The sequence below is a fragment of the Thamnophis elegans genome, chromosome 3, assembly GCF_009769535.1.
Source record: "Thamnophis elegans isolate rThaEle1 chromosome 3, rThaEle1.pri, whole genome shotgun sequence".
In the NCBI taxonomy this organism is placed as follows: Eukaryota; Metazoa; Chordata; class Lepidosauria; order Squamata; family Colubridae; genus Thamnophis; species Thamnophis elegans.
In genome coordinates, this window is record NC_045543.1 from 126,017,425 (window position 1) to 126,031,628 (window position 14,204).

Below are 14,204 nucleotides of genomic sequence, written 5' to 3' on the forward strand. Positions count from 1 at the left end.
GAAGCCGCCAAAGCTCCCGCTGGCGCCCCCGCAGCGTTGGGCGGATATCCGGCAGTGCTGTTGGAGGAGGAGGAGGCGTACCAGCCTGCCATCGCCGGCCACCGCTAGCCCCGCCGCTCTTCCCACCCCCTTCCAAGCCCCACAGTCCAGCGGATGGAGCAGAAGCAGCTCGGGGGCTTCGCTGCTGCTCCCCGCATTTGCTGCACGGGGATCCCTTGGAGAGGGGATTCCAGCCTGCCATCGCCAGCCACCGCTAGCCCCGCCGCTCTTCCCACCCCCTTCCAAGCCCCACAGTCCAGCGGATGGAGCAGCGAAGCCCCGGAGCTGCTTCTGCTCCATCCGCTGGACTGTGGGGCTTGGAAGGGGGTGGGAAGAGCGGCGGGGCTAGCGGTGGCTGGCGATGGCAGGCTGGAATCCCCTCTCCAAGGGATCCCCGTGCAGAAAATGCGGGGAACAGTAGCGAAGCCCCGGTGCTTCGCTGCTCCATCCGCTGGACTGTGGGGCTTGGAAGGGGGTGGGAAGAGCGGCAGGGCTAGCGGTGGCTGGCGATGGCAGGCTGGAATCCCCTCTCCAAGGGATCCCCGTGCAGAAAATGCGGGGAGCAGTAGCGAAGCCCCGGGGCTTCGCTGCTCCATCCGCTGGACTGTGGGGCTTGGAAGGGGGTGGGAAGAGCAGCAGGGCTAGCGGTGGCTGGCGATGGCAGGCTGCTTCGCCTCCTCCTCCTCCAACAGGCAACAGCACTGCCGGATCCAGTTGTAGACTCGAGTATAAGCCGAGGCGGCTTTTTTCAGCCCAAAAAGTGGGCTGAAAAACTCGGGTTATACTCGAGTATATACGGTATTATTAAAGTGATATAAAAACCACAGCTATTAAAAATAAAGATGAAAACATTTTTTTCTGGGAATCAGCCCAATTAATAAGCTTCAGGTACTCTTAAAAAATCCCACAATTAAGCAGAAATACAGAACTGAAGGCAGGCAAATACAAGTAGTTCTCAACTTACAACAGTTCATTTAGCGACCATTCAAAGTTACAACGGCACTGAAAAAAAGTGATGTATAATCATTTTTCAGTTACAACCTTTGTCACATCCCCATGATCATGTTATCAAAATTCAGGTGTTTAGCAGGGTTGCTTGGCTCCTACTTTATGACCATGGCACTGTTGTAAGCTCATGCGATCCCCTTTTGCAACCTTTGGACAAGCAAAATCAATGGGGAAGCCAGATTCACTTTACAACCGGGTTACCAACTTATCAAGTGCAGTTAACAACCGTGGCAAGAAAGATCATAAAATGGGGCAAAACTCACTTAACAACAGAATTTCTGGGGTCAATTGTGGTCGTAAGTTGAGGACTACCTGTAGGTGGCTTTGTTGGCCCTTCATTGTGAGACCCTTAGTGGTCTTCCACAAGAGAAAAGCAGACAGACTAACCAAATCACATAATCACTTATATCAGTGATGGACATTCTAAACTAAGAGCTCTACAAAAGAAATTGTTGCAGAGATTACTCGCTAAAGCTAAGGTGGGGTATAAAACTGCAAAATTGGTACCTCGTGACTGGTTTACTCTATCAACAGCTCTAGAAGCTGCTCACCTTTATTCAGAGTTCTGCAGGAAGAGGAGCAAAGAGCCTAATAGGGCAAAATGAAATGAAGACAAAAGAATGCAATGAATAACACGGAGAAAACAGAAATCCTTGCAATCAAATTTACCTGTATTTCAAAGGAAACAGACTTATAAAAAATGCACAAGCACACAACTTTCAATACAGTGCATATTACATTAGAGAGATGAAGCAACAGAAAAGAAAAGAAATACAAAAATGAAACAAAAGAGAGAAGAAAATTTAAGATGTGAAAGCTGGTAATCAACCATTAGATGAGTGGGAGGCTTAGAGAAATTCCAAAAGTAATCGTAGATCCTGAAGGCTAAATTTCAACCAAACTTGGTACACAGATGACTTAACCTCTGGAAACAAATACTCTGGGGGTAAGACACCCCTAACACGCTGGGGGGAGGGAGTTCTGTTAAGAGCCTTGTTGTGGCTTAAAACGGATTCTACTGTATTGCCTTAAAATGGCTTCTACTGTACAGCGCTGTGAAGTTGCCACGCGGCTTCACAGTACTCCACTAGGAAGTTCCCTCTGGTAAGGGGGGGGGGGGGAATCTAATATTAGAAATTGCAGCAATGTTCATGGAAGGAAGATTGGGATAAATAAATAAACATGCAGTAACCGGTTATCAGCTAGTAACAAATAAAAATATGGATTTCATGCATTGGTTAATTAGAACACTAATTTTAACCACAGTTCCTCCAACACAATAACTTTAAGATGAGCCAGAATGTAACTCTCATTATGCCAGGCAATAGAACCATTGATTATTCTGATTCAACTTACAATTGAATCCAAAATTTATGTTGCTAAGTGGCACAATTAAGTGAATTTTTCCCCATTTGATGAGCTTTCTTGCCACAGTTGTTAAGTGAATCACTGCAATTGTTAAGTGAATCTGGCTTCCCCATTGACTGCTTGTCAGAAGGTCGCCAAAGGTTATCGCATGATCCCAGAACACTGCAGCTATCATAAATATGAATTTTGATCACGTGACCACGGGGATAATCCTAACGGTCATGTGAAAATGGTGATAAGTCACTTTTTTCAGTGACATTATAAGTTGGTCACTAAATGAACTGTTGTAAATTGAGGACTACCTGTAATCTCATAATTGAATGTCTGTGCATGTATGTATGTATGTATGTATGTATGTACGTACGTACGTACATACATACATACGTATGTACATACGTAAAAGCTAGCATTCTAAAAAAAAACACTAATTACTAACAACATATTTATTTGTAAAATACCCTTAAGGAAAAGGACAAAAAATTCAGGAGATCTAGTTTAAGATGTAAGTCTTCCAAGAAGTCATTTTGATTACTGTACAGGTAGTCCTAGATCAGGGGTGTCAATCGAAATTTCATTGAGGGCCACATCAGGGTTGTGTTTGACCTTGGGGGACTGGGCTGGGTGTGGCCAGGATGGACGTGGTCAGCTTGACATCACTCGTGTTGGCCCGAGTGCTCTGCCAGTGAAAATAGGCTCCTGAGCTCCGTTTTCGGCTGCGCCAGCCTCCTACAACCCGCTGCCAATAAAAACACAGCTCCGTTTTCACTGGCAGAGGCTCTGCGGGCCAATCCTTCATTATTTTCAGGGCAGCCCCACAGGCCAGATCTAAGCACCCCAAGGGCTGTATTCAGCTGCTAGGCTTTGAGTTTGACACCCTATTCTAGATTTACAAACATTCATTAAATGTTCAAAATTATTCATTAAATGTTCAAAGTTTTGAAAACAGTGTTATCTAAAGTGACTTATGACCAGTCCTCACATTTACAACCATTGCAGCATTCCCCAGTGTCATGTTATCAAAATTCAGGCACTTGGCAACCAGCATATATTCACAACACTTGCAGCACCTTGGGTTCAGTTGATTGCCATTATAATCTTCCTGGAGGGCTTCCAACAAGCAAAGTCAATATGATTTGCTTAGCAACTATGTGATTCGCTTAAAGACCATGGTAAAAAAAAGTAATAAAATCTGGTGTGACTCATTTAACCACACTGCTTACTGATGGAAGTCGCAATCCCAATTGTGGTGGTCAGTCAAGGATTACCTGTACCCACTAAATGGTCTCAAAATTCCGAATTAAACTTTTTAGTGTAAAAGGTAATTAATTCTAAATTAAACTTTTAGTGTACAAAGGTTTTTTTTTAGCATGTGAATAATTCACTTTCCTGATCTTAAGTTTTTCATATTAGCCACTGGCAAAAGTGAAGGATCCATATTTCCTGCACCATTAAGGTAAAGGTAAAGGTTTTCCTTGCATATATGTGCTAGTCGTTCCCAACTCTAGAGGGAGGTGCTCATCTCCGTTTCAAAGCCAAAGAGCCAGCGCTGTCCAAAGACATCTCCGTGGTCATATGGCCGGCATGACTAAATGCTGAAGGCGCACAGAACGTTGTTACCTTCCCACCAAAGGCGGTCCCTATTTTTCTACTTGCAATTTTACATGCTTTCGAACTGCTAGGTTGGCAGAAGCAGGGACAAGTAACAGGAGTTCACTCCATTACCCGGCGCTAGGGATTCGAGCCACCAAACTGCCGAGCTTTCTGATCGACAAGCTCAATATCTTTCACCATTAAATTAAATTAAATTCTCACCATTAAATTAATGAAAATCCTGAGTTTCTCCTTTTTTTTACTAAAAAAAGAAGCAGCAGCAGAGGATCCATTTCAAAATACTAGTATTCCAGTAATTTTCATGTTCATTTTATTCTCCAAGTCTTTTATTAGAGCTAGCCTTAGTCAATGAGAACCACCATCCCGCCTCCTCCTGCCATGTGTCAAACTTCAAGAGATCTCCAGACAGGCATGCTTCCAGGCGTTCTAAGCATGTGTATAAACATGTCTTTCAGTGATTTAATCAGAAGAAAATACCACTCTTTTTTTTCTGGCTACTGAGTCTAAATGTTCTTCAAAGAAAACAATTTCCTTTAACAAAGCTCCAGCGACTGAAGTTGCTATTATAGTTATAAAATTATGTACTGAGTAATTAAAAGTGGGTTTTGCTGAATTGTTTTCTGGAATTCTGTATTTACCTGCTGGTAGTCAATACCAAATTATTCCCCAGCAATTTCACCAGCTCAGCTTTTTTTAGGACTACAAGTTGCATTCCTCAATGCACTATAACTAGGAAAACATGCTGACTCTTCAGTAATAGGGTTTCTTCAGAATTCTTTTTCTCATTAAAACATCATTTTTAGGCACACTCTTTATCAATCTGCCAAAATTTCTCACCATTATTTTCTGCAGAAAACATCACCAATGTCTCAGCTTGGGGGAGGGGAGTCTCTCTTTTTTGCAGTTTGCATAAGAAATACTACAATTTCTTGTTCCTTCTATTTCTAGGTTATGTTGCCAACTTATGGCAAACCAACTGATTTTCACTCATGCTATTATTTCTTATGCATTTTATAGTAAGAGACAAAATACAGAGGTAAAGTTCTTTAAGATACAAATACTTATCACTATCCTTTAATCCCCATGAATGAAACAAACACACAGGTCTACACAGATTCACATTAACAGAGGCTTCAAAATTTTGGTGGGATAAGTTTTGGTTTGGTCACCATGGCCAAAACAAAATCATTCTTATAGACTGAAAAAAGATTTTGAAACCAAAACAATGACCAAAATTCCTTAGTTAACCCTGATCCCTAAAACCTCTGGCTTCCTTTAAAAATGAATTATAACTATATTATATCAAAAGTCTTCCCAGAGTCTCCTCAGTGTAAAGGGCAATATATAAATTTAATAAACACTTAAATACACAAAATATGATGATACTCATCATCAATTTCTGCCACCAAACCCAACACCAATATTGGACTATCAAAAATAATCAAATATATATCTGATTGGAAGAAAACTGGTAGTAAGATGCAACTTTATGGTACTTAGAAGTCCATTCTAAGTAATAAGTTATATAGTCACATTAAGAACATTCATTTCCATACAGTTCTCTTTCATGCAATATCTTCAAGAGAATCACATTACTCAGATAAGATCTAAAATATTCACTAATATGCTTTAACTTTGTAGATTCAAGTTTGCAAAGCTCCTATAAATTCTACAAAAATGTTGATAGGTAGGACTGTAATTTTTTTTGTCCCACTTATGTAACTTAATGAATTTTTAAAAGCAGGCTGGTATAGTCATATTAATCAAGGCTCTTGTTATATTTCAGATGGAGCTACTATTATTTTAAAAATACCAAGGAAAGACTTCTTAGTACCTAACTGAATATATTCTGTATTGGGGAAAAATGTAATCTCTTAAGGCATCACTGATTTAATAAACATGTTGACAGCTTGCAATTTAGTTAGCATGGAGTTTTCATAGCCAAGAGGCAATCCTTCTCATTCAAGACAGTTTTCAGATTCCTTCCAATTTACTTTCTCAAAAAATAACACAATAAAAGAAATAACATATAATTTTTCTTATGTGCATTCAGACTGGATGTATTAGTGTATCCCTATACCAGGGGTGTCAAACTTGATTTTTTCGAGAGCCAAATCAGCATTGTTGTTCTCCTCCACAGGCCAGCCAGGGTAGGGGAAATGGGATGGATGCAGCACCCTGCTGGCCAAAATGGGGCATCGGGGTGCCCCGTTTTCAGCCTGGACAGCCTCCTGCAGCACCCTGCTGGCCAAATTGGAATGTGGGGAGTGTCACACATCGCCAACGTGCCCAATTTTGGCTGGCAGAGTGCTGCAGGATCCAGGACAAAAATGGGGTGTGGGGAGCGTGCGCATGGCCCCCCAAACCCTGTTTTGCCTGCCAGAGGCTAGTCCTTTGCTTTTTCCAGGCCGGATCTGGCCCACAGGCCTTGAGTTTGACACCCCTGCCCTGTACTGTTTCATTAACAACACTATAAGAGCACTTGCAGAATATACTAATACAAGTTTCATACCTCCTATTGCAAAATAAGGATGGGAGAAAGGTCAAAGAGACACGTGTTGATTGTATAGGTAGTTCTCGACATATGACCACAATTTAGACCAGAGTTTTTGTTGCTAATCAACATGGTTACGTGAATTGTGCCCAATTTTATGACTTTTGACATGGTTATGTGAATCATAACCAAATCTGGCTTCCCGCATTGATTTTGCTTGTAAGCTGGGAAAGCAATTGCCGACCTTGGGAGGCTGCAACCATCATAAATGCTAAGGCCAGCTTCTCTTTTCCAGTGCTGTTATAATATCAAACAGTTGCTAAATGAATGCTTTTAAATCGAGGACTATCTATGGTGCCATTTCCCTTTGAATCCCAACCAAACAGTGAGAGATACAGTTGCAATACATCTAGTATAATAAATTGCAGAAGCAACAAAACGAGAGTAGAAAAATGAATGAATGCTTTTCTAGGTCCCACGCCAAACTGTGTAAATCATTTCAAAACACACGTGTGGAAAAATGCGCTCTGGAAATTCCGCCACTGCAGGCTAAATTATAAAACATGCACCGACATATACCCATTACATTAATTCAGGAGATAGTCTTATCAGTCTATCATTTCTCCAGTTTGTAATAAAACTGCATTGTGTAATGTATCTAACAACCCATTCATCTAGGAACTGTTCTAGATAATTGGATAACTAACAGATCAGTTAATTCACAAAGACATTTCTAAAGCACAATTCCATACTTTCAAGGAGAACCATTGTCTTTGTTAACAAAGTATTAGTTGTTACAATCAAAGAACAAGGGCTAATGTAGTACAAAGAACATCTGAAGGACATAATGTGGACTGGAGCTCTTGAATAAGTTCAACATGCTAATTCTGAAATGCAGTCTTTTGTTTTCCTTTGAAAGTACATCACTATCAAGCCAGACTTAGGCATTTGACAGCCCTGGGATCACATCTGGCCCTTTGTTCCTATCCAGCCTGTGAGAGGTCAATCACAAATTAGAAATCGGTGAGCAACTGCATTGCTTTTATTTTGAAGGAGACTGTTTTCAATTCATATATGCCGTGTTTCTCCAAAAATAAGACAGGGTCTTGTTTTCTTTTGATCCTTGAAATAAGCACTTGGCCTTATTTTTGGGGAAATCTTATTGATTTTGAGGTGCAGGTGGTGGCAAGCGTGGTCACCTCATGGCTGCTGCTGTGTTGCAATACTTTTGGGGAGGGCTTATTTTTTGGCGCACGCACTCAAAAGCCTGATTGGGCTTATTATCCGGGAGGTCTTATTTTCAGGGAAACAGGGTTTACGTGCATGCATATCTATGGACCTTCACAGCCCTATTGGTTCGGCCCTCCACAACAGTCCTAATTTCTCAGGGCCCCTTGGGAAAATTAATTCCTCCCCCCTTGCTACACGATAACTTTCTGAGATATGGTGCACTGCAGATTACTAATGCCTATTATTCAATTATTTGAGTTCAGGTCCCGAAAGCCAGCTGGATGATCTTGGGCCAGTCGTTTACTCTCTGTCCAATCCACTTCACAGGGTTGTTCTTGTGAAGAAAATAGAAGGAGGAAGATGTGTTGGATATGTTCACTGCCTTGAGTTATTTGTAAAAATAATAAAGGTGTGATACTAAAGAAATGTCTATAGTTGGCTTACGCAAATGGAACACAGAAATGTTCTCTTTAAGGCGTAAATGTCTAGGCCTTTCACATCCTACTACTCTACTGTAATGAGTGAACCAAGTTTCAAAAACTCTATTAGAACATAGTCAAAGTCTGCTGCTTATCTTTAGATAAAGAACTATGATTCTTGCAGAATACAGCGGTATCCTGGATTCTTTTTCTTATATTATTAGCGTGATAAATGCTGGGAGACCAGAAAAAACAAATTGGGACTGGCCTTTATACATTTTAACACCAGACAGAATTGAACCGAAATCATGTGAACCAGTTTACATACCTGATTTGGTAGCTGCTTTACACCAGAGAACCTGGTGGGTAAGGAATGGCCTCACCCTTGGCGTCTTCACAGTCTTCACCTTGTGGCATATCACATTGTTGAAAAGGGGAACGGAGAAATTACTAACTGTACGCAGGATGCCTGCCATATTGCCCAAATCCAGCAAGGAGATCACACGTTAGGATGCCACACAGCTGCTCTGCTCTATATAAAAAAAAAACACCATTTTCAATCTAGCAAATAATAACACATGAAACTTGAAAAGTATGTGCCATTGCTATAAAGAAGCCCAGGTTAAGGTTACAAAATAGACTTAGACTTTAAAATGTGTTTGGCAAATTTTACAAGACAAATAAATGATCTTTTCTCCATGAATACGTAGTTTAGCAATTGTTTTAAATACACACCTTGAGAAAGTGTGCAGAACATGACCGCCAAAGCACAACGAAGACTGCATTTCATCATTACTTTGATGCAATGTTAAAATGTAAGCTAACATACAAAATTATGTAACTATAATTCCATCTAATTCCAATAGGAGAGTTGATAGAGGACATATTCCAAGTACAAAGTACAAAGTACCATTGTCAAATAAAAGTAGAAAAGAGTATCTGAGCCCTTTGGGATTTCCTCCTAATTTTCAGTAGATAAACCAAGAGTTGTTCATGATAATTTAAATATAAGCATGTGTATGAAATAGTACTATTTCAGAGATTAGGACTGAATTTTCATATTTAAATTACTTAAACAGCTGCTCCTCAAAAGCAAGTGCAATAATTTAAAGTATCAAAAGACTACGGTATTTGTTGGTTTAGTTGAAATAAACAAATACAGTATGGATAAAATGGAATAGTACATTATCAATACATGACATATGTATTTCAAACTGTATTTTATTTGTGTTAGAAAAGGGATAAAATTTCATCCCTTTATTAACCTTCAGCTGTATATTTCTGGTTATCTACTTGGACTGTATATAACCCAAAACAAGTTAGCTAGATTAAACAAATTACAACAGTGAAAACAAACAGCAAGGAAGAATTTTAAAAAAAAAAAAAACAACCACAAACCATACATAGCTGGTAGCCAATGGTACAGATCTGTTGAGCTATTCTAAAGTACGATTACACAACTGCCAATGCAAGCATTTTATAATAGATAAACTAATTATAATCTTCACTGTTGGCATGGTTAATACATAAATCTAACCATATAAACATTCAAAAGATTTAAAGGGGAATCTAGCATTCCAGTGTATTCATACCCACAAGAAATTCAAGCAATAAAAAGCCAGCACAATAGTGAATAGAATAACTTGATAACTTATATATCAACAATACTGCATATTTAGCAATATACAACATGCACTTACCACATCTATTTTCAAATTTATTAAAAATCCTAATAAAAATGCTTGTGCATTGAAAATGCATGATTATTCTAAACTTTCAAAACAAATCAAATCATGGACAACATTTCTATTTAAGAAATAAATTCATTGTAAGCTGGCTATTATATAGCTACCCAACAATGAGAGACAGTAATAGTATTTCAACTAGAAATACATGTGTAACCATTTCCAACACCAACACGAACAGTTTCTAAGGAAACTGCTATAAATAGAAAACACTAACACTGTGAAACAGACTTCTGCCACGTACTCACACATTCAGAACAGATATTCTTGCCAGCAAAGAGAAAACTAAGATCATTTGTGGTCCTCTATGCCCTCAAGAGTGACATGCTGGCAGATAAAAGAATTCTCTTAAATCAATAACCTACATTAGTGTCCTGACTAACGAGGCATTACCAAATCTTCAGCAAATGCAGGAAGCTAAATTCTTCATTCAAAGGAAACTCCACGGGGGCTGGTTGCTAAAGACAAGGATGTGCATAATCTGCCTAGGCACAGATGATTGGATACAGCTCCTGTCAATCCCCAACTGGTGTCAAGTTCATTCATTGACTTGTAAAAGCTGCCTTAGCTTGCGAACTATTAACTTACACCATTTGCAGTCATTCATTGTCTAATCTCATTCAATTTTCCCCAATTTTTTAAACAGAAGCTTGAAACAGAAGTTTCAGCCTGCTTTAATCTTTAAACCATCCAATGATTTTTTTTATTTTAAAAAAACAATGATTCTATCACTATTTTGGGGGATTATTTGGAATGCACTTGCAAATTTAAAATTAGTCTTCCATTTATGGGGCCTAAATATGTAAAGCATTGTGTTTACTTCAAAAGCCTAGTTAAGAATACCATCTAAAGCTCATCTTCATGAATTTGTGAACAGTATTTTTAAAAAGTTGACAAGTAGATTTCACAACGACTATCTAAAGGCTTTAGGGCAACATTTTTATATGTTGTATTTTTAAAGTCAGTTCTGAACATTGCAATTAAGAGATAGGAATGGAGACAGCAATTAGTGTAAATTTTTATATCACAAATTCCTGGTTATCCACAAAGAAGTACTGGCAGAAATATACCCTATTACACTTTCCTGGTTTGCATTTCTGATAGCATGAAGGCACATATTTCCTTTTCCTGTTTTATTGGGGTACACAGGGCTGTCTGCACTAGCTCGGAGTACCTATATTTACATGTAGAAATGTAGATATAGTATCTACATTCAATCCAAGATACACACACACACCTCTACAAAAGCATCCACCCAAGTATTATGCATGGAGGTACAAGCCCAACTAAAACCTTTCAAGACCTTCCAAGACACTTTGAAAGTTGTCCCACTTTTGAAGTCAGGACAGATTCACAGACAGCATTCATTAAAGCAAGATTTCAAAAGAGGTCCTCCTAATATATGTAATGGCCACCCTCCAGCATTCATCTCAAAACATTAAAGGGTGTGAACTCCCTAAACTCAAAAGTTCTTGAAGAATCCCCAAGTTGTCCTTTCAAAGCCTCTTCCTACACGGCCTCTTCTACTCACTAAATAGGTAAAGGTAAATATTGGTTTGGCAGAGTCTGGAAACTCAACCAAGGTCATTACCACCATTCCCACTGCATGTTTGACCTCCACCAAACACAACCGCGTTTGACTTTAGTTGCCCTCTGTCAGGGAGAAAAACTCGTGACTTTCTCACGACTTTCTCGAGGGTGGGTGGTTGTTGTTGGTTTGCCACCTGCAGCATTCGTCTGCTACCTTTGGTTTTCTTCTCCCGCTTCCCATAAAAAAATAACTTTTCTCTCCTTAGAAGGCACGCTGTTTTTATAGATATATTCCTATAGTGGCTACCCGCGCACGTTCCTAGTTTCTTGCAGGCGTCGTTGGGATGCCAGACCTTTCCACCCTCCAGCCCAGCTACGAAGCCAGACGCGCCCCAGAGATCCCCACCGAGATTGTTTTTTTCCACAGGGCTTCTTAGCAGGCAGGACAAGTTCCGCTTCTTGCACCTCCTCGAGAGAAGACCGATCCCCGACTCAGGGCCCGCAGCATCCAACAAGCGTTGGGGGAAGAAGCCGTTTTACCTCCGTCTGCAACTTGGGGGGGGGGGGGGGGAGGGAAGGCAGAGTCACCGCAGGTTGCGACCCCTCCTTTCCCCAAACCCGCGTTGCTATGCGCATGAACGACGACTGGCCGGCAACGGGACAACTAACCTCTTTGTCCTGCGCTTCGTCACAGCCAGGAGATGGATGGGATTTTTTTTTTCCTGCACGATCCCCCAATTCCTCCCCACTCACCCGGCCCGTTACCTCTCTCGTGGGCGCTGGGCTGCACGGGTGGGAGATGCAAGCAGAGAAAGCCTCTGGAAAGCCTCGCGGCTGCTTTGCTAACAGGGATGGCCCTCGCGCGAAAGGGAACGAAAGGGCGGAATCGTCCCGCTTTCGCCTCCCCACCCCACTCCTGCAGCCGTGGGGCATCCGCAGCGAGCCCCGGTTTGCCCCAGGCCGCCTTCCCCTCCCCTTCCCTCCTCTCCCCTCCATTCCCGGAGGCAGAAAAGCAGACAAGAGACCAGAGCAAAGCGACCTACCGCCTCCGCGCCCAGCCTTGCAAAACGCGGCGGCGGCAGCTGCGCCGACGATCTCCTAGCCGGCTCGAGACGGGAAAGCCGGAGAGCCGCGCGCCAGCGCGAGGTCCAGGGCCAAGAGGGCGGGGCGGCCGGGCGAGCGCGAGCCTCCCGGGCTTCGGCAACTCAAAGGCTGTGAAAGGAGCGGGGGAGCCCAACCTCTGCCGGCCGAGCGGGCGAGCTAGCAAGGAAGGGCGGGAGGCGACGTCACGCTTTTTTTCAAAGCGAGGGGGGGGCGAAGGGTCTCTGAGGGCACGTGATGGCGCGGCTTGCTCTATCTCAGTGTTTCTCAACCTTGGCAACTTGAAGACGTCTGGACTTCAACTCCCAGAATTCCCCAGCCAGCGAATGCTGGCTGGGGAATTCTGGGAGTTGAAGTCCAGACGTCTTCAAGTTGCCAAGGTTGAGAAACACTGCTCTATCTCTCTCTCGCTCTCTTTTTTTTGCACCCGCCCGAGTGCGCATATGCTTTCCCCTCTGCAAAACGGGAAGAAGGGGAGCCTTTTAGGTTCTGTCACCGTCTCTTTGCGGGAGGGGAAGAGGAGGAGGTGGCTTCTCCGGGGGAGACTTTAAAGGAGGAAGACTTCTCCGGGTAAGGCAGGGAGTGGAGGGGGCGGGAAAACAATCACTCCCCTTCCTGCAAACCCGGCTGGATTTGAAATCCTTGAGGTTTGTGTTTTTTCGCTCCAGCGCTTTTCAATGGGGCTTGTTTTCTAGTTTAGCAGGAAGGGCTGTGTGGGAACCGGGAACACCCCTCCTTGGGAACGGGGGGGGGATCGTTCCGTTCGTTTACCCGGCTACTGAGGGATGCAGGTTGGAAAAGAGTTGATTTAGGACAGAACCGCCACCCCCGCGTAAAAAATAATACTCTTCGAAAAAGAGTATCAAAAATTCATGGATGTCTATGGAGATTCCCAGCCAGCCAGTCAGGGTTGTCCCAAAGGTGCTTTTTTTTTCCCCAAGAGGCAACTGGACTTTCAGGTTTTTAACAGAATAACAAGAGTTAGAAGGGACCTTGTAGGTCATCTAGTCCAACCCCGCCCAAGCAGGAGACCCTGTTCCTGACAGAGGGCAGTCCAGTCTCTTCTTGAAAGCTTCCAGATCTCATGTTACAGGACACATCTTTGTTTTGAAGAAGTTTCGTTTCTCACCCAAGAAGCTTGAAGAAGTTTCGTTTCTCACCCAAGAAGCTTCCCTCACCTGAAAGTGAAACCCGAGTTGAAAGTCTCTTTTTTAAAAAAAAAAATCATTTTCCTATGATGGGTACGATCCCATTCGATGAGTCCCTCCCTTTCCTATGTTAATGTGTTCAGGAATTGACATTATGAAGTCCTAGCTTTAGTTAAGAACTAAAAATAAAAAGCCTCTAAAACTGTCAGCCATGGAACTGATAAAATGAACCCAAAATGAAAAACAAAAACAGTTCATATAAACCACATTATTTTGCTTTTTACACATGCCATCAACCGTGAATTACAAATTCCAATCGCTGTAACAAGTAATATGCTAAGTGAAACTACATTGTTTCTTTCTCTCTTTTTTTGCCCATTTCCTCACTAGTGGTTTACAGGATCAGCTGGTAGGACCTGACCCAATCCTCATGTTGGAACTAGAACGCCTGATACCTCTGTTCAGTGATAGCTGAATATTCCTTCCACTAGGGAGAAAATAGCCTTAATTT

General features: G+C 42.0%; 1 protein-coding gene across 5 annotated transcripts in view; it reads right to left on the reverse strand.

Moving 5' to 3' along the window:
* NNT (nicotinamide nucleotide transhydrogenase) overlaps positions 1-12,710 on the reverse strand; it is a 75,537-nt gene extending 62,827 nt beyond the window's left edge. The window contains exons 1-2 of one of the 5 annotated variants that reach the window (XM_032214613.1): positions 12,488-12,710; positions 8,498-8,701 (exon numbers count right to left, since the gene is read on the reverse strand). In XM_032214613.1, coding sequence (XP_032070504.1) covers positions 8,498-8,645 — 148 coding nt within the window. In that variant the 5' untranslated portion in view covers positions 8,646-8,701; positions 12,488-12,710. Of the gene's footprint in view, positions 1-8,497; positions 8,702-10,162; positions 10,188-10,279; positions 10,362-11,850; positions 11,994-12,209; positions 12,235-12,487 lie in introns of those variants that run through there. The other 4 variants (XM_032214618.1, XM_032214614.1, XM_032214615.1 and 1 more) reach the window with 4 other exon arrangements.
* Between the last annotated feature and the right edge of the window lie 1,494 nt (positions 12,711-14,204).